This window comes from Myodes glareolus, chromosome 9, assembly GCF_982192425.1.
Source record: "Myodes glareolus chromosome 9, mMyoGla1.1, whole genome shotgun sequence".
NCBI classification, from domain to species: domain Eukaryota; kingdom Metazoa; phylum Chordata; class Mammalia; order Rodentia; family Cricetidae; genus Myodes; species Myodes glareolus.
In genome coordinates this window covers 63,127,116-63,152,828 of record NC_142034.1, presented here as the reverse complement: position 1 = coordinate 63,152,828, position 25,713 = coordinate 63,127,116, and the positions used below count along the sequence as shown (strand labels likewise).

Genomic DNA, 25,713 nt, shown 5'->3' with positions numbered 1-25,713 from the left:
TTTCAGAATAAAATGCAGCTTTATTATGATATAGGAAAGACTAAGTCACTAGGGAGGAGACAGTCAAACCCCTCAAAATGACGGGGAGAAAGTGACATGTCTTGGTAATAAAATTTCTAACGACAATACAATCATTGGATTTTTCCCCTCACATTTTATTTCAAAGCTATAATAAATGAAACAAGCCACTTGTCAAAAAGAACAATGATTTTTACACAAGGAAAAGCATACATACCAAGCCAAACACAAGAGCACTCAGGTTCACATGGTGTAGGTCGCTCAGGCCAGAGCCCAGCTTGAGGGGGACTCCTGGGACAAAGAGAGGAACTACAGATCCCACCCCATCTCCTGAATTGAAGACATCTGAAGAGTGCTAGTTTGGTCTCCTGTGAGGCTGGTACCAGCGGTCACTGAAGAGATCTGTTCACTGCTCTAGACTGGGGCTGTGGTGAGACACACTTCCTGACCATCTGGGCACCTATACTGGATGGTCCTTGGACGGGAAACCCTTTTCCTGCCCTGCTATCCAAAGGGGTAGCTGAAAGAACTTCCCAAGCCCACTGCTCCAATCTGCTCCTCAGTCGTCCACACATGCCAATCTGGCTGAGACAGCATGCTGAAGGTCCCAAGACACAGAGGTAGGGCCAGACAGACGTGTGGCAGTCAAGGAGTTGGTTGGCCTCCTTGCCGCAGGCACAAAGCAAAGTGCTTACAATGTTAAGCCCACGGTAAAGAAGGGGAATGCATTTGGATATAAAGGGTTAAAGTTACTCTGACAGAAAACAGGTTTTGTCCTCCTCAGTGCCCCAAATTCAGGTAGAGATGGGCTGTGTGCTGTGGGGACAGAGGAAGCAGGCCTGGCCAGCACACCTGCTCATTTCCTCTGTCTCTGGATGCCCCATCCACCAGAGGTCAAAGAGGCAGACCTTCAGGAAGAGGTTTGGGCTCTGGTTCCTCTAAGCCAACCACAGTGAAGTCTTTCCTATGGGGGTTCACAAACAGAATAAGAAGATTCCCCAAGGGTACCTCCATAGCTGAGTCCCACAAACACAGGTCCATGTCTGAGAATCTGGGTTCACCCATATTTCTCAAAAGGGGCTTCTTCTAAAACATGCTTCAAGTTTGTTCTTTGCTTTAAATGCAGAAATAGGAACACGGGTACACTGCACAGGAGGCTTTAGCTGCCCCTGACTTTTGGTGATCTTTACACTGACTGAACAGCAGCCACTTAGTTCTGCCACAGCTACCTCATCCCGTCACAACTAGCTAAGGAGCTGGGCTGGAACCTGCCCTGCTTTTTTGTAGCCTGTCGGTAAAGAAAAGTCTTATTGTCAAATAGTTAAAAAAAATTCTGTACACATGATAAGTATATGGAATTCAAATTTAAGGTGTGTAACTAAAGAACAATGAGAATACAGCTGTACTTGCTATGCACGAATGATGCATATGATACCTGCTGTAGACTACAGCTCAGAGCCTGGTGGGCCCTGAAACTCCTAGGGTGACACGCCACAGGCCCCGGGCAAGCACCACTGAAAAGGCGGTGCTATATAGAGAAAACACTAAGACCTTAGATTTTAACTTCTTAGAAATATTCAACCTAAGCCTTGTCCAAAGACACATGCAAAATATCTTACAAGAAATTTCATGATTGACTCTGTCAGCAGAACTGGTCACCAAGCCTTTTCATTCTGGCCGTTACTGAGAGTACAGCGAACACGGCAGACGTAAGCGGGCGACACAAAGCAATGCGGCCTCCACCTGGACCACTCCGCTTCAAATCTCACACCTCCACTAAACCACCTGACAGGCAAAAGGACCGAAGACCAAGATAACAGAGACCCTGTTCTCCATGCCTGGCTACCAGCTAACTGTGTGGGGAGGAAGGCGGGGTACAGGGTGAGAAAACAGCACTGATCAAAAAGAAAGACATTCTGCTCTCAGGAAAGGTCACCTAGCTTTCCATATAAGCTTGATAATCATTCACTTCACTGCTATCATGTTTATGAAATTCACTAGCGTGGAAGAAGAGCGAAGGGTAGAGGTAAGACGATGCCTATTTCTAGAAAACAAAGGGAACATCTGGGCTGATGTTTCCACATGCAGTTAGTTGGTACAAAGTTATCTGGAGACCAGATGCTTTTAGCCTGTGGGTGGCCTCAGCCTGGGCCCAGGGCTATTTTACAACTTTAGAAAGGACACACCCCCTGCCCTTAATGCCACCCAACACAGAAGGCTGCCACAAGCACTCTGCCCTCTGGCATCATCTCTGCTACTCTATCTATAGCTTTCATGGGCTCATTTTGAACAGCGCAGTGCTTTTTAAACCCGTGTGGGGTGACAGGGTGAAGCAGCAGGCAAAGGCTCATCTGCTCTGAGGACATCCGTCCTCAGCATACCACAAGGTTGAGAAGAAGTTGCCCCTCGGCTCCTGTCCACGAAGGGCACACTCCACTCAAGTCTTACAGCTCATGCCCACCCTAACATCTCCTGGTGCAGAGGGGCCATGTGTGAAGCACATCTGCACAGGAGGGATACCACGGTGTTCTGATAGGGGTAGACCAGGGATCATGTCGGGAAGCTTGTCAACTTTGTTCTTTTTCTTTTCTTCCTGGCCAGCAGGGCAGGAGGCTACTCATATTCCAGGAACTGCTTGTGGTAGAAGAGTAGGTACCTGAGGAGGCAAAGGGGAAAGTGGGCTTAGTCCTAACTTCCAAAGTAGCTACGCCAGTCAAGAACGGTTCACTACAGTCAGTTCAAGCCTGACTTCTGAACGGACACTACAGCATCTCAAGTCCTCAAGAAAGAGACACACTACCGGCCTCCCATCACCCAGCCTGACCTGGCGACCTCCTACAGTCACTACCTCTCCTGCTCACAGCGGGGCTACCCTCACACAGGGTCCACGTCTCCTTCAAACCCAACCCCTGCCCAGTAAGTAGCACACTTTCTCCATGAGATCTTTCTGGAGGCTACCAGAGCCCAGAGCCTCACACCCACCACCTCCATCTGTGGTAGGTGGTCTGTCTTGACCCCGGGGGCTGGGAATTCTAAGGACCCGAGGAGGCTCAGGGTGAATGACGACACACCATGGGCAACAAAAGCAGCAGAGAAGCTGATCAGAACCGCTGCACAGCATGGGCAGGACAAATGCTGACCACAATGTTCTCTGATCTGGGGCACGCACAGACAGTAACTCTGTTCTACAACACTCCCACCCTGCAAACATAACCTAAGTGACATCTGATCCAAGGAGCCACTGTCCACTGTGGCAGCGTCAGTCTAGCCTGTGGCTCTGGTCAGACACAAGGGATGGACAAGCAGCAGCACAGGTCCTCCAACCCCACCCCACACGTACCCTTCACTGTCTAGCACATCCTTGATGCTGGCCTTGGTGATGATGGCATCGTCACACTTGAACCACTGGTCTTTGTGCTGCCGTATGAAGCTGGTGTAGTGGCCACTCTCCAAGGTCCCTTGATGGTTAACAACAGCAAACAGGGAGTACCTGGCGTGGAAGGAGAGAGCATCTCAATCACGGTCTGTTGAACAGCCTACAGCAGAGCTTGCTGGCTGCACAGCTGGGAGAGCCAGGTCCGCACCGCCCAGCTCTGGCCCAGCAAAGAGAACTCCTAGAACTGCACTGAACAGAAGTGGCAGCAATGGCAGTAACTGCTTTCCTTGTGCCATCTGCCTGTGCTACCAACAGCAAGAGGAATGGTACCAGAAGGAGAAAGCTCATTATATGCTGCACTCCAAGGCAAACCCTCACACCAGAAGTCTCTTAAAAATAAGGGGGGGGGGGGAGAGATTGCCACAAGGAGGGAGACTGTCTAGAGGGGAGACTGTAAGAAGGGAAGGAAGGGTCAGCTATCTGAGAAATGCCCTCTCACCCAGCCCCCAGGCCCTGCAACCCCACATACTTGTTGTCATTGTTGAGACTGTCCAGGGGCTGCTGGTACTGCCCATTCATCCGGCTCTCTTTGCTGTAAGGCAGCAATAAGACTTAATTACTAACCCACGAGAGGGACAGGCTCCAGCGACAACATTAACCGACGCCAAGACGTATACTTCATACACACGAGTTTTCCTAGCCACAGGAGTGAGAAATCCAGCCTGGACTGGAGCTCACAGACCTCCGACTGCTTCTGTGCAGCCACCCTCACATCCCGGGGACCCTGAGGCCACTTCCTCCTTCAGGAGCTCTGATCCTGGCTGTGTGACGTTTGCTTGTAATACACCAAATAAAGAAAGAATTCCTTCCAAGGGCTGTAAGTTCGCCCCACACTACATTCTTGAAGAGCACAAGGGCCATCAAGAAGTGTCTCACTAGCAGCTGGCTGGACAGAATGGAAGGGAGGAGCTGTGCACGAAGTCCTAGGTTTCAAACTAATTTATTTACTTAATGCCAAAGTAAGCAGAAGGCAGCAAGACCCGTGAGACCTTGGTATTGGCAACAATGTCACCCTATCCCTGGACATGTTAGTACCTCATTTTCCAAAGAAAATTCTCATGGTCTCTGACATCACTTCAGTCAGTGACCTGTGAACCCAGGAACACAGCCCACAAGGAAGGGCATCAATGACTAATAACAGGAAGCCTGCTGAAGACAGTACAGCGGGCTGAGGTGTGGCTTCTGAAAATGCCCGCACCCTGACCCCCGAAACTGTGAGTGTAACCTATTTCTAAAACCTGTGCAGATGTGAGGACAGATGTTGAAACGAGGCTTTCTAGTCAAGCTCTATCCCTAACCACCAGTACCCAGGCCAACAGATGAGACAGTCTGACTCTGCAAGGGCCTTGGGCCCAGGACAGTAACAGCCAGAGAAGGACCCAGAAGCTCCAGGAGCAGGTGACATGAGGGAACCCTGTCAGGACCCTTCTCACCAAGTTTCCTATTTCTGGCTTCTATTACATTGAGAATAAATTTCTACTGTTTTAAGCTACCACAGTTATAGATGCCAGTCACAGACAGCAAACACATTAGCAAGCTCTGCAGTTTTTTGAGGGTTAAATTTTATGTGGTCTATGATACACAGGATTTGATCTCAAAAAAGAGAATCCACTGGTCCAATTGAATCCTGTTTATCTGTATTTCAAAATCTGTCTCTATCAACCAAAACATGTCATGTGGTCTGCCTGTGACTTTAACTTGATGAGCTGTCAATTCTGAAAGTTGATAAATGATCATTGAAGGAGTCACAGTAGGAGTCACAGAAGGAGGCAACCAAGGTAAAAGCAGGACAAGGACTGAGGCCGGGGGGGGGGGGGGTGAGGCCTACACAGCTGTAACACAGCTGGTCTAAGCCCTGGCACTGATCACCCATCAGACAACTCGCCTCCCCACCGGGACGCACACAGCGGCACCAGACATTTCTACCTGGAGGCCATAAAGGGAGTCATGTCCAGTTCCAGGGGAAAAGACACGTATGTGGTAATCTTCCGCCGAAGTTTGGCTGAGTGTTCAAATCGCTGCAGAGATGAAGGGAGAAGGGAACAAATGAGCAGACAGAGCAACAGCTGGGCTGCCCAGACTGGAGGCTCCAGCAAAGGCCCTTGACCAGCTTCTACTTTACTCACTCATTTCCTGAAATAGTCCTGCTCGGGTTGACACAGAATCAGGGCCCTCCTGACTCAGCCTCCCGAATGCTGGGATTATAGCTGCATACTACCAACATCAGACTGATCTTTTTCAGTTTGAGTCTCAGCACCCACATAGCAGCTCATAGCAGCCCATAACTCCAGTTCTAGAGGATCCAACACCCTCTTCTGGTTTCTGTGGGCACCAGGAATGCACATGGTGCACAGATATACATGCTGGCAAAACAGCCATACATGTAACAACAACAAAAAGACTCAAATTCCTACTATTTGGCTTTTCTCACAGAGTCTGCTGGCCTAGACCATAATGCTCAGGTCCTTGTTTTCTGGATCTTTTCTTCCCACAGTTCTGGGTGGAACTTAGAACCTTGTTCATTTTAGGTAAGAGTTCTACCACTGACTCACACCCCTAGCTTGGGTCTTTGTTTTTTAGTGAAATAAAGTTAAAAGAGGAGCTGAAGATGGCTCAGCAGTTACGAGAGCTTGAGGACCTGAGTTCAAATCCCTAAACCCACCTAAAATGCCAGCAGTTGGACATACGCACCTGTTAACTCCAAGTAGGACCACTGGGCTTGCCAACCTCAAGCCTAAGTCCAGGTTCAGTGAGAGACCCTGTCTCCACGCAGTAAGGTGGACTATGACAGAGCAGGACATCTGACACCCCCTTTGGCCTACACTCAGAGACGGAAGTAGTAAAATCTAATCCCACTTCCTACAGCAGTTCCTTCCTGTCTTCACAGGACACAGAAAGGTGCAGGAGGCAGTCTTACTTCCTGGTTCTTGGGCCTAGCACACACCGAGGGGCTCTAACCTGAGCTGGTGAGTTTGAGGCTGTGCTGCAGGCTAATGCTGGGCTGCCCTGTGGCTAGTTTTCTGGGAAACTCACTTTGAGATGGAAGCAGGCCACAATGGGCAGCTTCTTCATGGTGAGCTGCTTTGTAGACTCTTGGTAGCTATGGCAACCGCTACACTTGATCTTGGCACTGCTTCCTAAGTGCTCTGGTCTGGTAAATCTATAAGGCATTTAGAAAAAAGGAGAAAGGTAGAAGACAGGGATAAAGGGGGAACAGGTTATTTTACCACCCGAGGTGCACAGCAACCGTTACAGGTGTTGTATTTCACAACACAAAGAACTTGTCTTTATCTTTTCCTGCTTATTCTTTCTATCTACCCACCTATCTCCTACCTATATTCACACATATTCTCTCTCTCTCTCTCTCTCTAATTTTTTGGTCATTTTTTTCTGTTACTTTTTAAAGATTGAATCAAGCAATAAAATGGAAGGAAGAAGCAGCATTCTGAAGCAACACTGCAGAATGTGTCTCACCTTCGCAGGCAGTCTGTGAGAGTGGTGGTGCCCGATGCATGGCTCTCCCCGTTAACCACACTGCCCTCACTCCCTGGGCTCAAGGGCCAGAATGGGGTGGAAGAGCCGGGCAGGTCTAAACTGATGTCCCAGAAGGGGTCTATGGTGGTGGAGACCCCGCTGCAAGAAAAGATGGAAACACATGAGGGCACGTGAGGACTGGTGACAACTGTGGCCCGAGGCAGTCCCTAGAGACAGGCTAAACACGCTGCCTTCTCTGCCCACCTGTCCATCAGACGCCTCAGGAAATAGGAATGTCCACAGTAATGACTTTATTTGGGAAGCCTGGCAGAGTATAAAGTCCTGAGCTACAGGCAGAGCCCTGGTTGCTGGGATCCAGCTTACAACACTTAGGAAGTGCAGCCAACACTGTTCAGAAACCAGGTGCTCCGCACAGACAAATACACCGAGAAACCCCCACCCAGAGTGCACAGGCCACACTTGGCAGTTCTGCAAACAATACTGCATTTAACAAGGCTGGCTCCTGTTAGAAGACTTACATTACAATATTAAAAAGGGGAAACTCAGAATAAGAAATTGGGTTCAGCTATGGACCAAAATTCGAGGCTATCTCTTGCTAACAGCATGTAGTCATTATAGGTCAGGGATAGAGGAATTTTACATTGATTAAAGACAAGGCTCAAAGGAGCTCTGCTCCTAGAAAATCATAGGAGCACCCCCAGATCCTGCACCCTGGTCTTGAACCCTGATAAGAGTACAGGTGGGCACCGGGGGATGGTGACCAGGGTTTTCAAACCCAGGTGTGGAGTATGCCGGGGTACTTCTCTAGTCACCGTCAAAGGAACCTTTCTGCTTCTGGAGGTGAAAGCGCTCAGCAACTGCTACACCTGGAAACAACCTTGGCTTTATGTGAGCTAATGCAAAGGAGCCAACTCACATTAGGAGCAAGGACATCAATGATCTCCCATTTGAAGGGGTTATTTGCTTTGGATCTTAGTTTTGAAGACTTTAAGAAAAGCAGAGAAATATGTATGAAGTTGCCAAGGATGTCCTGCTAACTGCTAGTACAGCAAAACTCTACAGGCTCCCAAGGAAGAGCTCTCAGCCTGCAGATTCAGGCAATCTGTTGATTCCTCGTATCTTCTCTACTGGAGGCATTTTACGTCAAATGGCCAAGCATTGCTGTTTAAGTAAAACTATCCCTCACCTGACACTAGTGCAGGTGCTCCACTATGAACACCACAGAGCTCAGGGAGCCTTCTCTAAGGTGGTGCTGAGCTTTAGGGCTGAAGTTCACAGAAGACTTTCCCTTGCAGACTGGGAAATGCAACAGGATATGGTACAGCTATGGCAGATTAAAACACTCGTGGTGACTGTCCAGCTGATGGGAGCACTTACTGGCAGACTTGACATGTGACATCAGACTGGAGCCCACCCGTAAAGATTTGGTCGATGATGCAATTGCAGTGGTTAGGGTTGTTGGCTTTCTTCCCATTGTCATCACCTGAGGACAGAGATGTGTGACTACCATTAGCAATGTCACCAAGACAGCACAAAGCAGCCAGTAAGTCCACATCCACCCAGCAGGCAGGAGGATACCAGGAAGACCAACACTCTATGAAGTATGTGAAGGCATTTATTTCAACAAGAGATCTATCTGATGGCAGGGGTGGGGTGGGGTGTGTCATCCTTCCTTCCTTTCCTGAGTCAGGGTAAGGTAGCTCTGGCTGGCCTTGAACTTGTGTCAGAATTATAGGTGTGCCAGCATGCTCACCCTGGGACCACTATTATTGTACAGAGGTTCATACCTGTAATCCCAGCACTCAGGAGGCTGAGACAAGGGGACCTGTGCTTTAGGCCAGTTTGAGCTACAGTGAGATGCTGCCTCCAAAAATACCCAAATTCAACTGACATTAACAAAACAACTGTGAAGATCTCCTTAGAAGCAACCATGCGATTTTTCTTAGTGGAAACAGAACCTAACTACATTGTCTATAAGACAAATCAAGCATTATCTACAGTTGCTGGGGGAGCACCAGCCTTGCTCTGCTCCATTTTTAAGGAAAGTCCCCACCTGCCCCAGCCCAGCAGGGAGATGGTGGCAGGCCCACCTTTGCAGTGCCGATGGAGGACATCCAGGGCTGCAATGAGGAATTCATGTGCGTCCTGCTGCTCATAACCTGCCAGGTGCCGGGCGTGTGTCCACACCAGGTGCAGCAGCTTGTACGGAATGTGTGGGGAGCGGTGCCCCGAGTAGAACTGTTTAGAGAAGGAAAAAGGACAACTAGAACACCTGCCAGTCTTCATCATGCAGCCTGGGTAGGTGGTCTGCTCAAACAGACTTGTTTTTCTTTCTTTCATCCAAGACAGGGTTTCTTTGTATAATAGCCTGGCTGTCCTGGAACTTGCTCTGTAGACCAGGCTGGCCCTGAACTCACAGAGACCTTCCTGCCTCTGCCTCTCAAGTGTTGGGATTAAAAGTGTGTGCTACCACCACCCGGCAATTGCTTGTTTTTCTTTTCACAAATTGTATTTAAAAAAAAAGATTTAAAATTATTTATTTATGTATAAAGGTGTTTTACCTGTATGTATATTTGTACACCAGAAGTGGGCATCTGATCCCATGGGACTACAGTTACAGATGGCTGTGAGCCACCGTATGGGTGCTGGGAATTGAATTCAGGACCTCTGGAAGAGCAGCCAGCGTTCTTACTGATGAACCATTCCTCCACCCCACCAATTGTAATTTTATTTGGACTCACTATATTCGAATCTCACTTTTCTCCACTTTACTTCTGCTGGTAGCCTACACAATGAAGAGCAAAATCAAGTGATTCATTCTATACAATGTTTGCTTCACAAAGCACCTACCACCCCTTCTTCCAGAGTGCACTTCCCAAACTCATCCCAGGGCTTCTAACACTTTTTCATTTGTCACCTCTTTGCCTGAGAAGTCACTTTGTGGAAATTCAAGTACACAATGACACTAAGTATATTTAAGGCCATTTCAGAAACTGGGAAATTGTTTTAATTCCAAGCCTTTTTATAACAACAAAAATGAAACTTGAGCCAGCAAACAGTAATTTTTAAAATCAGACATTCAACACCACAATCTAAAGCTATATGAAGATATAATTTTCCATGCTGAGAAATGACGGTAGGAAATACTCAATGTCTTTGTTTTCTATAATAACACCATTACATTTCTGTAAGAGCAGAAGACTTTGCAGATACATTAGAATCACACAACAGTCTTGGGGCAGCACTTACTGGCTCTGGCACAGATGGAACAGTGTGTTGTGTGTTCAAAACCAAGGCTGTGAAGTCACACAACACAACCCTGGCAAGCCCTGCCAAAAATACCTCAGAATCGGTATCTACTTGAAGTTCTGACTGTTGTGCTTTCAGATTTGTGTGTGTGTGTGTGTGTGACCTCCAGCTCTGTCGTGACCCATAAGGCTGTGTATTAAACTAATTCAGAGCTGCAAACTATCTGCTTTCATGTTTTAGCTATAAAACAACAGTGTGTAGTAAAAATCCAACAAAAGCTGATGTCAATCTTTTACCCAGTTCTGTATGCATGTGGTAAGTGAAGAAGAAAGAAGCCTCAGCCTATTCCGTGGAGCGGGTGGGACCAGAGTGTCTAGGGTTGTAGAGTGTTTGCAAATGAGGCATCCTGCAGATGGCCCAATTCTAGACGCAAAACTCAACATAAAGAAAGAAGGTATTTATGAAGGGTGTGCGCTAAACTATCCTGGGACAGGTGTGAAATTCATCACACGAGTGACCAAAAAGTCTTGGAATTTGGAACATTATGAGTTTTGCTGATCAGATGAGTAATGCTAAACTTCTATTAGCAATGACCAGCTAGAGACAACTGAGAACTAGATTTACATAGCATCAAAGCCATGAAGTACTTAGAGCAGTAAACTGTTTAAGACTGTGTACTAAAAACCAAGGGCAGCAATGAAAGTAACAACTTAAACCAAAAAAGGTGCTGGAAAACACTTCACATGAAACCCTGTACATACTAGCACACTTACATTCTCTAACTGTAAAAACTGGAAACCACTCAAAAGTGTCTGAACCAGGCAGCCTCCAACTGCACTGTGGCCACTGCACAACAGAGCCTTCTTTGGCAGGAGAGCGCTGATGAAAGTGTCACACATGGACCTTGATGCTCCACACCAGTAAGACACAGACAAACCTAGCAAGGATGGTAGAGCATTGCACATACACAACACCTGCACCTGCCACACATCCATCCATATCATGTACACAGGGGATAGAAACCTGTGTCACCAGGAACCGGGGGCTTGGCTTCAGAAAGATATGATGTTGGAGGTGTTAAGCATCTGTCAACTATATACTAGAAGTTTTACTGAATATGCCTTACTAAGCCTGAGTTTGAAAATGATCCAAGAGAGATACATTAGTTATAAAGTAATAGTTAAAACCAGTGACCCCCAGTACTCACTTCTCACCATGTTTTCTCTTTCCTCGTGACCTTCAACAATTTTCCCTGTCTGTCACATAGTCTCAGTCACCAGTAACTGCAGGTGTTAGTAATGGCTGGACTAGGACAGGAATTGGCAAACTTGTTCTGGAAAGGTCAGCTGAATCATTTCAGTTACAAAGTCACTGCTTAACTCTGTACACTCCTCAATCCTGGGCTGTGGCCTAAGGCAGCCCCGACAACACATGAGGAAAGAAGCCTGGATGCACACTGGGAAAAGATCACTGAAAGAAATGAGACCAGCTTGCTGGCTTCTGTGCAGGGCAGAGCAACCCATTTCTAAGATGGACAAAGAATTATTTCAGCTCTGATACCTGGTCTGAGGCCACTAAGTCAGTAAGTGCCGAGACCAAGCCTGAACAAGGGGACATCACTTTGCTTAGGGATAAACACTGATAGGCACAACACAAGTTTAGCTGTCAGGAGGTCAAGGGCAGCCTAGTAAGCACTGGCTCTCTGCTGCCAGTCTGCGGAGCAGAGGACTTTGACAAAGCATACTTGAGAAGGGTTATCCACTGCCACTGAGAATGAAGCAGAAAAAGGGGCCAGCACACATCTGCAGGAATTTCCTGAATGCAGGGATCAGACAATAGCTTCCAAAAATTAATTAATTAATTTATATATTATGTGCATTAGTGTTTTGCCTGTATGTACATGTATGAAGGCATCAGATTCCCTGGAACCAGAGTTACAGTCAGTTGTTAGCTGCAATATGGGTGCTGGGAATTGAACTGGGTCCTCTGGAAGAGCAGCCAGTGCTCTTAATCAATGAGCTAACTCTCCAGCGCCCAGACAACAGCATTTACATATGAAACTTCCAGGATTCCTGGAGATGAATGCCATCCTTAAGTTGTTGACTGCCTACTTTGAGGGCTCTTCTCTTTGGTGAACAATGTGTCTCCAAAAAACCAAACCAACAACCTATCTCTAGCAAACCCTTTGTAAAAAGCTATGTCTTCCATCGTACAGTCACATATTGAAAATATTTAGGTAAGGTTATCATCAACTGCTTCACTTCTTTAGAAGCAGGGACAGAGGCAGCTGTACAGCTGTTCTTGCACTCACCTCCTGGAAGAGAGAGGACATCTCACAGACCAGGCAGGAGCTAGGGCTCTGCATCTCACAGCGATGCCTGTCTGACAGGAAGAAATCTCTCAGAAGTGGTGTGTGGGTCAGCGCCTGCACGATGCAATTCATGAAGCATGTGTTCCCCAGGTTGATCAGTCCACGCAGACCTGGATGGGGAGCCATCGAGAGCAGCGTCACCCGTGCACTGAGTGCACACCCCGGACGCCAGATCCCAGCCGATGCTTCCTCTACACCCCATGACCAGACACTTTCTTCAACTCATTCAAGCAGCGTGAGAAGAATAGGAAAGTGCAGTGTTCTCTAATTTTCGTATGGACAGCAGAACCGCCCCCTCCACTTTGTTCTTTATGTTTCCACAGTATTACCCAAATGTATTTACTATGAAAACAGGCACATCAGTCAGAAAAGAGCCTTTGTAACCAGTCAAAACACTTTTCAAATAAGCTCTAGAATATACTTCCTCCCTTTTAGAAGAAGTGGTTATCAGCTGGGGTGGTGATGCACATCTTTAATCCCAGCACTAGGGAGCCAGAAACAGTTGGATCTCTGAGTTGGAGGTTAACCTGGTCTATAGGCTGAGTTCTAGAATTGCCAGGGCTACACAGAGAAACCATTTCTCAAAAAACAAAAACAAAAACAAAAAAGAACACCCTCACTCACTGACATTATTAACTCTCCATGAAGAGCAGCTCTGACCAGAACACATGCGCGTCCCTTCAAACAAGCAAATGCCAAGGAACTGGGAGGGATCATCTCCACTCATTCCTCTGCATCCCACATCTACAAGACCCCTGAAGACTAGGCGCTTAAGAGCTGGGTGCTGAACAAATCCAGGAAGGCCACTACGGCATGGCCCAGAAAGAATGCTGTACTAACAGAAAGGCAAGGCTTTCTACCTGACACCCTGCACGCCCCTCACCCACCTATGGTACAGTTGGAGGTGATCTTCCGCCTCTTTGGGTTGTGCTTCAGCAGTTCCAGTTCCCGCTTGGTTGGTTCCCAAGTTGAAAACTTCTCTCCAACACCTAAGCAGATGGAAAACAGTCGCAGGCACTGTTATTTAAGTTCTCTTGTAAATAACAGTTGTAAGGCCTTGACACACATGGGGCTGCATTTCAGAGAAGTGACCCTTCTTCTAACACCCCACTGTGTTGAGAGGTGCCAGATCACCACACAAGTCTCCCTCAGCGAGTGTCTATGAATACAGCATGTCATTGAGTCAAGGAAAGAAACACAATCCATCAAACCGCCAGACACTAATGTTTCTCAAATGCCTTGGATCCAGAGATGGTACATCAGCTATAATGGGGCAACTAGTAACTCACGAAGGATCTTTCTGAAAATGAGACTAACAGAGAATACGTATTTTGAGTCTGGGGTGCAGCTTAGTGGAAGAGCATTTACCTACCAATGTGTGGCCCATATTTGATCCCCAGAATTGCCTAAGAAAAATAAAGTGCATTTTCTTTTTTTTGTTTTGTCGGCTGAGTTATGTAGCCTTGGTTGGCCTGGAACCTGCTATGTAGACTGGGCTGGTCTCAAACTCAGATCAGTCTGCTCATCTCACAAGTGCCAGAAATCATACACCACAGCCTGCTGAAAATGCACTCTGATCTACTTGCTGATAATGATAGTACAGAGACTGCAACCCACGACAACGGTACCCGAAAGGTAATGCAGAGCACACTTGGCTCACATCCCACTAGAGGGACTTGTCCTACACTACTTTCAATTTCTAACTCAGTAACCACAGATTGCCCAGACGGCCGGGGCATATGAATATCAACTAACAGTTCAAGTGTCCTGCACAAAGAAATAATATATCCCCACATAATGGTGATATGTACTGTTTTGAGGGGACAGAAACAACTAGCTAAAAACCACAAAACCCTGGACTCCTGAGAGCACCTGTTTCTACCTTCTGGAAACTTTATCAACTTGACAGAGCTAAGATCATCTGGGAGGAAAGGGCCTCAACTGAAGAGCTGCTTCCATCAAACTGGCCTGCAGGGAGCGCCACCCCTGGGCAGGTGGTCCTGGGGTACATAAGGAAGATAGCTGTGTGAACCATGGGGACCACGGCAGTACACAGCTTTCCTGCCCGGACTTCCCTCAGTGAAGGACTGTGACCTGACAGGGTAAAATGTCCTGGGTCAGTGTCTTTATTGACAGCAATAGAAGGCAAACGGGGAAGTCTTCAAGAAAAAACAGTCATGTCAGAGTTGTGGTCTACTTCCCCAGCACACAGCAATGATGCTGACATACAAGACACGTTGTTTACTGGTCAAGAGGGACGCAGACCCAGCAATGTTAATGTAGACAACTGTGAGTTTCTCTGGGACCTGGGGGAAATCAGGTGTGCCGAGAGTCTTATGTCAACTGGACACACAAACTAGAGTTACCTGAGAGGAGGGGGCCTTCTATTCAGAAAAGGCCTCCATGAGATTTGGCTGTCAGGTATTTTCTTAATTAGTGATTGGTGCCATTCCTGGGCTGGTGGCCCAGGGTTCTGTAAGAAAGGCTAAGCAAACCATGTGGAGCAAGCCAGTAAGAAGCACTCCTCCATGGCCTGCACAGCTCCTGCCTCCAGGATCCTCCCATGAGTTCCTGTCCTGACTTCCTTTGCAGATGAACAACAACTCTGAAGTATAAGTCAAACAAACCCTTTTCTCTCCAGTGCTTTTTGGTCATGGTGTTTTGTCACAGAAAAAGAAACTCTAAGACAACAGGTAAACCCAGAAATACTAAAGAGCAAAACTGCATAGCACTGCTGCACCCGTGACAAAGTGTGTGACACAGAACACATGGAAGGACACACAGAAACATGAAACTGGTGCCACCAGAGCCACCGCTCCACTCTCCACCCACAATCAGGGAAACGGTGCCTCTCCTACAAGGAATTGTTATGTTACTTCTGATATTATTTCAGACAGAACATCTTTCAGAATACTTTAGGGCTGAGAGTAAATCATTGATCAGGGATCTTCGCAGGCAGAATCATTCGGTCTGGATGAGGTAGGCGAAGATACTGATTTGGTAAAGGCTGGACTAATCAGGTTCCCAAATGTGCCCTCAGAGTGAGTTTTGCCTTCTTTCTGACCAGGCAGCGTCCCTTAGGAGTCACAACCACAGGGGCATTGGGGTACATGGCTAGACTGACGCCAGCGAGGAAGGAGCTGCTGGAGACCAGATGTCTACTGGACAAACGCAGCACTGCCGGGCTCTCCTTTGCTCCTCGTGTCTCACTGTCTCACCAACTTCTACTCACTGTGACTGACCTCCTGGGTTATAGAGAAAAAATGTACAAGGCCTCTAATCGTATTATTAAAAGCCATTTCACTGGGCTGGGGAGACGACTTAGTGGCTAAAGTGCTTGTTATGTAAGCATGACATCCCAAATTAGGATTCCCAGCACCCATGTGAAAGCCAGAAGAACAGCATGCACCTGTAACGCCAGCGCTGGGGGAGAGGGGCAGAGTCAGTCCAATCCTAGGGGCTTACTGATTAAATGGTCTCTTTGAAATGATGAGTTCCCGGTTCAGTAAGAGATCCTGTCTCTAAACATAAGCTGGAGATCAGCAGACACCTGATGGTGACATGAGGGCACGCACACCACTACACACTGGCACCAGCACAAACACGATTTAAACTCCTTTCCTTACATATTTTCACTAGGGGTTTCTTTTACAGGAGTACTGTGTATACAGTTGTTAACTATAAGATTTTATTAAGGCTGCAGTGCATATAAAAATCATGGAGGTAGCCGGACGGTGGTGGCACACACCTTTAATCCCAGCACTCGGGAGACAGACGCAGGTGAATCTTTCTGAGATTGAGGCCCACCTCGTCTACAAATCAAGTTCTGGGAAAGCCAGGGCTCCTATACAAAAAAAACTTGTCTCAAAAAACCAAGGGGGGGGCGGTGATGGAGATAGTATCTGCTAAAGATCTTTGTGTAATACTTATACTTATTATAATGTAAGACTTCTTTTTCATGAAGGGCTAATAGAAGACGCCAACCTCTGCAAATAGAAATATTTAGGAACTGGGCAGCTTCTCTATAGGTAACAAACCCAAGGATTATCTTACTATACTAAACTTTACCAAGAAGAGACATAATATCTTACATTTAAGGAGTAATTATTACCATATGTTTTTGTTGAGCACTTAAAAGTTTCAATGCTAAAATGTAAACTTAGGAAATAAATGCTACAAGATTGACACCACGTGTTAGGGGGACTTTTACATGGTTTCTGGGCTTTGCTTACCTAGAATACACACATTTTGTGAATGCTCAGACAGGCTGCTTTTGATGTGTGTATGTGTGTGTGTAAATCTTAAATAGAGAACAAAATTTCTAACGGTATTGTCTCTAAGATGCATCTAACTCCACTGTAAAAGAGGCTCTTATCATTGTACCACTTAGGCACAGGCACTGTAGTGTTTTGAAAGAAAATGGCCCCCAAAGGGAATGGTACTATCAGAAGGTGTGGCCTTGTTAGAGTAGGCGTGGTCTTGTTGGAGGAAGCCTGGAGGTGGGTTTTGAGGGCCCATATATACTCAAGCAACGCCCAGACAGACAGACCACTTCCTGTTGCCCACGCAAAATGTAGTATTCTCCTCAGTTACCTCTCCAGTACATCTGCCTGACACAGCCACGTCCTGCCATGATGATAATGGACTACAATTAAATGTTTTCCTCCTTTTCACAGCAATAGAAATCCTAACTAAGAAAGACAAATTTCAACAGTTTTAGCTCCCCCCCCTTTTTTTTTGTAATGCTGGGGTTAAAACCCTAGGCCTTGCATATGCCGGGAAATGGCTCTACCACTGAGCCAGACACCGGGCCCAATAGTTAAGGAATTCCCACACCAGTCCAGCAAGAGGCAATGCAACATCCCAATCTGCCAGGGTTGAGAATAGAGTAAGAAAAGGGAGGGATTATAATGTCTAACACACCTGTGGGGAGGATGGACACAGGCTGGGCTACTGTGGTGGAAGACTCATCTATCCTCTCCTAAGGCCCAATAACCCATCTCAGCTCATCCATCCTCTCCTAAGGCCCAATAACCCACCTCAGCTCATCCATCCTCTCCTAAGGCCCAATAACCCATCTCAGCTCATCCATCCTCTCCTAAGGCCCAATAACCCATCTCAGCTCATCCATCCTCTCCTAAGGCCCAATAACCCATCTCAGCTCATCCATCCTCTCCTAAGGCCCAATAACCCATCTCAGCTCATTCATCTTATCCCTAGGACCAATAACCCATCTCAGCTCATCCATCCTATCCCTAGGACCAATAACCCATCTCAGCTCATCCATCCTATCCCTAGGACCAATAACCCATCTCAGCTCATCCATCCTCTCCTAAGGCCCAATAACCCATCTCAGCTCATCCATCCTCTCCTAAGGCCCAATAACCCATCTCAGCTCATCCATCCTATCCCTAGGACCAATAATCCATCTCAGCTCATCCATCCTCTCCTAAGGACCAACAACCCATCTCATGGTTCCTGCATTAGTTTCATCACTTCTGTGAGCTTAGTGGCTGCCACAGGAAAAGTAAGACTTGTTTTTTTCTCTCCTACCTAGCCCAAGCCAGCTTCCTTGACCATTTTTTGGTCACCTAACATTCTCTAAGCACCATGAACGCACCTTGCATCTTCCAAGCCTTGCGCTGCTCCTCTTTGGCAATGATTTCTATGTCCTTGTCATAGATGTAGTCCTGACACAAGAAGCAGTATATACCTCCATACATCAGGTCAATAGCTGCAGAAAGAAAGGAGGGAAGAGAACAAAATTAAATCTAGTTCGGCAAGGTAGTGCTGCAGGCAGCTGAACACTAGCTGCCCAGAGCATCTTTCTTTGTGAGCTGCAGGAGTTCCAACTGGAAGGATTTATCCAGGGTGAATGAAGTATGTCTGCTATCCAGAGGGCCGAGCGGGAATGGGAGGCACATACCCGTGCCCTGTAAAGTACTGATTCAAGGATCAGGATATTTTGCTTCAGCTGTGCAAGCACAAAATTCAAAACAAGGGCAAAAGTTCAGTATGTGTATTTTAGGTCCACAAGGGTTCTCAGCGACCTGTCTGGGGGATGAGACTTTGCTACATTCTCACCTCAATGCTGGCTGGCAATCTTGTTGTTTGCTTTTTTTGTTTTTTCGAGACAAGGTTTCTCTGTAGCTTTGGTGCCTGTTCTGAAACTGTCTTGTAGAACAGACTGGCCTTGAACTCACAGAGATCCACCTGCCTCTGCCTCCTGAGTGCTCGGATTAAAAGCATGCGCCACCACCGCCTGGCTGGCTGGTTGGCTGGCAATCTTGTAAGGGTGACTAAGAGCTATTTGCTGTTGTCCCCTATCTATGAGCCGTTTTTCTCCAGGGACAGGTGAAACAGGTTCCACTCAAAAAACCTTGACTTCATAGCACAGATACCAAACTTAATAAGGTATCTGTCCCAACTGCTACTTTAAACTAGAAACCATCTTTTTTTTCATTTTTATTTTATGTGCATTGGTGTTTTGCTATGACTGTCGGGTCCTCTGGAAGAGCAGTCAGTGCTCTTAACCCCTGAGCCATCTCTCCAGTTCTAGAATCTATTTCAAGAGAAATGAAAATAAAAGCCCATAGAGTGTGGTGGTGTACACCCTTAGTCCCAGCACTCAGGAGATAAAGGTGGGTGGATCATTTTGAGTTCAAGGCCAGCCTGGTCTAAAAGCAAGTTCCGGCTTGAGACAGAGAAACCCTATCTCAAGAAGAAAAAAAGAAAGAAAAGAAAGACCTATCACACCAAAACTTAGGGACTTGGGGAAGGGGGAGGACACAGGGCTAAGATGGAAACTGAAGGCTGTATGTGCTTACGTCACCCACCACCAAGCCTAGAACCCTAGTACACTGAAGACTAACAAAAGAGGGTCCCACGTCTGAGGCCATCTTGGACTATGTAATAAGACTGTTTAAAAGAACAAAGCAAATGCTGGGCATGGTAGACATAACCTGCAGTGCCAGCACTGGGGAGGTGGAAGCAGGAGAATCAGAAGTGCAATTCAAGGTTATCTTTGGCCGCACGGCAATTTCACAGCATGAGACTGCCAACAGTAACACACACACACACACACATACACACACACACACACACACGCACGCACAACTACTTCACATACACAAGCATAATTACTTCATATACTTGATGTCATATAATGCTCAGCTAGCCTTTCATGAACCTGCATTACTGGAAACCAAGAAAACCCATTGTTAAACTATAACACCAGTTTAAAAGGTCTCAAATAAATGCCAATGTCCACTTGAAAGCTCAGTTTCACAAGGACTCTTCATCACAGTGGGCTTTTTGGAAAGATAACATGCTACCAGAGCCAATGCCTGCTCCAGCTCCCGCTGCAGGAGAGCGCCTTACCCAGGTTGTGCCGCTTGGACTTTGCATGGTCATGAATGTGTTTCTTGGTGAAACAGCCAAAGAAGACACAGTAGAGGCAAGAGTGCAGCCGGTTCAGGTGGATGCCGCAGACATGGCAGACGCAGGACTTTGCCTGAAATTCAGAGAAGGAGTTATGAGCAGTATGAATGCAATAGGAGTTCAAGGGGAAACGTGGAGTCCAAGTCAGAGGATCACGATTTGAACACTGGTGGGAGGAAGTACAGGAGCTTTCTACTGAGTCTTTACACTTTAACACAGCATTCCATTCTTTGTTTTCCCAAAGCACTTAGTTTAGCTCAAAAACAAATCAACAAGAGAACAGCTATGGTGAGGACATCATTTTCTCATACCCAGCACTGAACAGTGCCCCAGGCAAGTTCACCTGCACTCCAGCCAGAAGCTCATACCCAGCCATCCTTAGCCCAGGTTATCATTTTGAGGCTTAAGAATCAAGGTTCTAAAAACGATGTACAATTTAAAAGAAAAAACTATAAAACAACCCAAGAACTACAGAAAAGAGACACAAATCAAAGCGATACACACAGGAAAAGAAGAAAAATTCACTAAGAATCAGGCCACAGAAACCCAGCAATGCAATCACAGCAAGTATGAATGCAGCAGTAGACAAGTCTACATACTCACACCACCAAGAATGTGCCAGTCTGCAGCACTGCAGGCTGGGTATGGAGGAGGAAGGGCCAGAGTTAATATGCTCACTGGGCAATCAAGGCACGATCTGACATATATATCAACAATAAGAATGAACTACTTAAACCTGATAAAGAACAGAAGGCATCCAAATCCATACTAAAATTACTACTATACAAGCACACATACTAGCTCTCCCTAAGTCTTCTTCCTAGTAGAGTTCCATATAACTCGTGGGAAAGAAGAAACAAAGCCCATTTTCTATAACCATCGCAGTAACAACTGACTTAAACAGAATCATTCATGGACACTAGAATCACCAGAAAAACTATCAATAGTATTCAAAAATTGCAAAATAGGCTAAATACCTACCAAGTCAATGAACAGATAAAGAGTGCTACCACCCTGTACCAAAGACATATCGATATGGGCATGACCATATGCTATGGGCTATAACACACACAGTACAAGTCAACTGTGCAGACTGGGGAGACAGGGAGCAGATACAATACACCAATATAATACTCCACCTCTGGTGGAGGTGGGCAGACTGCATAGTACTGAATACTCCAACTCATACTCTGCTGTTCCTTCAATGACGGAAACTGGCATACTCTGGGTGGTGTGGCTGTACAGAGTTGTTCAACTGCTCTGAATGTGCTGGGTTTGGACTACTGAGTTTCTGGTTTTGCTAAACTTGTGCTTAGGTTTGGATCCAGAGTGCACAGCACATCTACCTGTTGAACATCTGGTCCCAGTCACTTCTCACTGTAGGTTAGCTCAGGGAGTTGTGGTAACTGAAGGCAATGCAAGTCAGTACTTAAATATAGACTATGCATGAGATGAGATAGTTATAGTCTCATGTTATTCATGAACAGTTCACTATTATGTCATAAGACTACATTCTCATTCTTATGGAGGTCGATGGCAATACTACCCAGAAGCCATCAACTGATTTCCTGACAATTTGAAGAAAACATGCAAAAATGGAGCTAAAAATAGCTTGATAGTTAAAAGTACTGGTTGCTCTTGCAGAGGACCAAGTTCAATTCCCAATACCCATGTAGCAACTCACACCTTTCTAGAACTCCATTTCTAGAGGACCTGATGCCCTCTTATGGCCCGTCTTGAAAAACCAAATAAATAAATAATCACCATCGAAATGTAGACATCTTCTACAAATGGTTTGAAAAGCAGAATACAAAATAAATAACACAAAAAGGACCTACATAGGCAAATTAATAGGTGAGATGTCGCAATAATTTAAAGGGTCGCCAAAGCTCACTGGAAAAGCATGGGGGAAGGGGGTCAGAAAAGAGTAAACAGAGTTTAAACTGTAGAATACACATGTGTCTCATAGGGATAGGATTCCAGCACATGAAATAAGCAGTGTCTCTGGGTGAGTATGAGAGCAAGAGAAAGTTCTCAGGAAGACCTGCCTCTTCTCTTCACCTGGTGCCTTCACACAGAGGAGCACAGTAAAATTAAGGCAGAACTACAGGTTTGCCACTTGCTGTGGAAGACACTAGATTAAAAAAAACAAAAAACAAAAAACAAAAACAGGGCAGATTCATGAACACAGAAAACAGCAAGTGGTCTTTGACACAGTCACAAATCCCTCACTTTTAACAAAACACAGTGGCACATGCCTGTAGTCCCAGCACTTTGAAAGCTGAGGCAGAATGATTGCTGAGTTTAAGGACAGTATGAACTACATAGGGAAATGCTTCCTTAAAAAAATAAACAAACAAATATTAATAATAACCTTCCCTGACATATTTTATATGTTCATTGTGGTAGATCACAGCAACATGCTGAGCTCAGGCTACTGGTATATGTAGCAAAACCAGATTTTTAATCTTTATTTAAAATGGCATGTATGGTCAGTGGCCACTGGATGGTGCGGCAGCTTAGGACCCTAAAGTGGGTGCTATTTACCCATACAGCTTATTTGTGGTATGTGTTCTGGCTTCATTTATCCTACAAGTGAAGGGTTTTAATTTAGATAAGGCTTTAATTCGTAGAGCTGAAAAAACCCTCAAAACCCCAGAGTAGTTCATTAAACACATTCAGTTTAAAATCATGATGCTTAAACAAAGGCAGGTATTTACCCCACAAACTGTGAGGCTATCTTATTTAGAAAAGGCGTTATAGTCTGGGTTAGCACTAAATGCTGGCACAAGCATCCTCCCTCCTAAGTGAAGACCAGAAGCTAAGCCCATGTGAATGACAAGATGGACACGGGAGACCGTGGCGTGGGTCTTGGAAGAGGGAGGCCAGGATGAATTCTTCTGACATTTCACTCCCTATGGTGGGAAGCTTTACAAGTGTCATTTGTCTCAGCGGCCCTAGAACGGTGACACAGGATTCCTATCAGCTATTACCCTAGCTATTACCCTACGAATACCACTAAGTGTGAAGATGAATTTCCAGTCATTCTCAAGGTTGATTTTAAAAACCCAATTTATGCACCAGCAATGAAGTGGCCAGGGAGAGACACAGCGGGGTGCACAGGGTGCTGAGGGGGGACCTGAGGGGGGACCTGAGGAACAGCACAGCTGTGTCTTCTAGAACCACTGCTAGCGGGGTTGCTTCCCACCTACAAAGAGCGGCTATTGTGGTGACCTCTTAGAGGAATGTGGCTCTGAGCCGGCAGCAGCCTGCCTCGGGTCAGCCTGCCCATCAGCCAGTACCCAAAGCTAGCTCTGTGGATGGTGGAAACTGGAATGGGCTTTGCAGGGAGCCTTTTCCACAACATTTACATAAAGGTACTCTCTCCTAAGTCATAACCCACAGGCTGCAAACAAACCTGACAAGACACCTAACAATGCTTCTTCCTTTATTTTTTAATTATCATATAGTAGTTTCATTATGACATCCTAGTACATATTTATCACTGTACCTTGTCCAAACTCACCACCAACACTATCCCTCTTCCCCCCCCCCAACTTTTGGGATTCCCCCCCCCCAAGAAGTCCGCCTACATCACTGTCCTGTGTTTAGAGTCCTCTGGGTCTATACTAAGGACTGGAGTGGTTCAGAGACATGGTAGTCTAGCGCCAGTTCTTTGCAGGGTCTCCACTGGTTTACTTAAAGCTGTAGACGATTACAACCCCACCAGCAGTGTATATAAGGGCTCCCCTTTCTCCCATATCCTGTTTGCTGTCATTTTTCTTGGGGATAGTCACTGCTCTGATGGCTGAAGAGCAATACTTTTCCGCACCATTATGCATGGTCAAATCTTTTTAAAAAAAGAGTAACTGGCTTGTGAAATGAGAACATTCTGAGGCCGAGGGAACTTCAGAAGTGGAGTTCCGCACACAAGCTAAAGTTTCAGGCACCTTCAAGAGCACAACTAGCTGCCTTCATTTCCTACTTCACTGCAGTTCAACAAAACATGGTTTGTGAGTGTTGCACAGGTGTCCGAATTCTGGGCTGTGAACATCACTTAATAAAGAACTTCTAGCATGGTGGAAATTTAAATATTGAGCTGAGCAGTTCTAATTAAAAAGGAAATTTTTCATTTCCTTGTGTGATGCTACACGAAACTAGAGCCAGGGAAGATGGAGGGGAAGCAAAAAATAGAAAGAGAAAGGGGAGGATTCCTCTATCACTCCCATGTAAAAATGAGTTTACAACACATCTCAATCCAGGAGGCAACGGAATGGATCGGTGACAAAATTATGACCATGGAACACTGGTGTCAATCTGGCATTTCTGTGCCATGATGGTTCACCTGTGCAATCTCAGTCCTAACAAAGCTTTGAAAGGAGGTTAGGTGTTTAAGACCAGCCTTTCTTCATAGGAAGCCTCCTGTCTCAAAATACAATAAATTTCTGACCCTCACAGGCTGTTACAGAATATAAACTTTTAGTCACACTAAAAGATGTTATTGCGGTGTCTTCCACCATGATTGATAAAAAAGAAAATTAGGTTGGGTGTGGTGGTGCTCTCCTTTAATCCCAGCAAGCATTCAGGAGGCAGAAGCAGGTGGGTCTCTGTGAATTCAAGGGCAGCCTGGTCTACAAACAGAGTTCCAGGACAGCCAGGGCTACACAGAGAAACCCTGTCTCAAAAACTAAAGAGAGAATTTCATACTTAACATGACTTAGAACCCGTTTTGTTAGTTTTCCCATTAAGAAACGCTACTCAAAACAGAAACAAACAATAAAATTCCCAATTCCAGTTTTCACCTCAAAATCAAATTTAATAATGAAGTCTAAGATTAAAGAACGTTTTCCGACTTTCAAATCACTAACAATATACTCATAGCTGCTGGGATTACAGGACCAGTAAACAACAAAACAGCCACTACCTCGATGGCTGCGGACGTCAATCACCTCCTATAATCTAAAACCTCGCTTCCCAGCTCGAGTGTGCAGAGGCCCTGCCAGCCTCATCTGTGTGCTGCGGGTCTCAGCCCCGGACGCCATCCGCAGAACCACCTCGCAGACCCCGACCGTGATTCACGGAAGAGGGCTACTCGGGCCCCGACGGTCTAGGCCGATCGCCAAGGCGGGGTCTTCCTCTTCAGACACTCCCCTCCCCGCACCTAGAGGCTTCCTTTCGCCAAACCCCTTACCTCCTCCCAGCACCGCGAGGCTTTGCCTCGTCCCTTCTTCTGCCTCGCCCCTTCCTCTGCCCCTCCCCTCTTCCTCCCTGCACCGCGAGGCTTCCCCTCACCCCCTCCCCTCACTGCCAGGCTTCTCTCCTACCCTCCCCTCCCCGTGTCCCAGGCAGGAGAGCGGGGCAGGCCTCGGACGCACCTTGCGCTTGCGGGCCTCGGCCGTCCCGCTCCACACGAAGCACTGGTAGATGGCCCGCAGGTTTTGCTTCCAGTTGTCCACCTTGAAGCTGCCCAGATGCGAGCAGCCCGGCGGCGCCACGGCCAGCTCAGCATCCATGGCCTCGACCTCAGGCTCGGGCCGGGTGACCATGGCGGGCAGGGCCCGAGCGCGCGGGGCGGGCGGAGACGGGGGCGAGGACGACGCCAGCGCGGCGAGAACAAAGCGGCGGACAAAGACCGCGCGGAGAACCGAGGCACGGGACTGCAGCCCCGACGGCTCACGCAGCACTCTCGGGCTTCGAGGAGGGC

The 25,713-nt window shown here is 46.7% G+C and overlaps 1 protein-coding gene across 1 annotated transcript; it reads right to left on the bottom strand.

Annotated features, from left to right (window-relative positions):
• On the bottom strand, positions 1-25,713 carry Usp22 (ubiquitin specific peptidase 22). Its single transcript, XM_048448144.3, has 13 exons — positions 25,385-25,713; positions 19,950-20,082; positions 18,190-18,303; positions 13,457-13,558; positions 12,510-12,679; positions 9,040-9,187; positions 8,327-8,432; positions 6,929-7,087; positions 6,488-6,614; positions 5,381-5,472; positions 3,924-3,986; positions 3,359-3,508; positions 1-2,674 (listed from the first exon to the last, which is right to left on the bottom strand). The coding sequence occupies exons 1-13, from the start codon at positions 25,553-25,555 to the stop codon at positions 2,632-2,634; spliced, it is 1,578 nt and encodes a 525-aa protein (XP_048304101.2). The 5' UTR covers positions 25,556-25,713; the 3' UTR covers positions 1-2,631.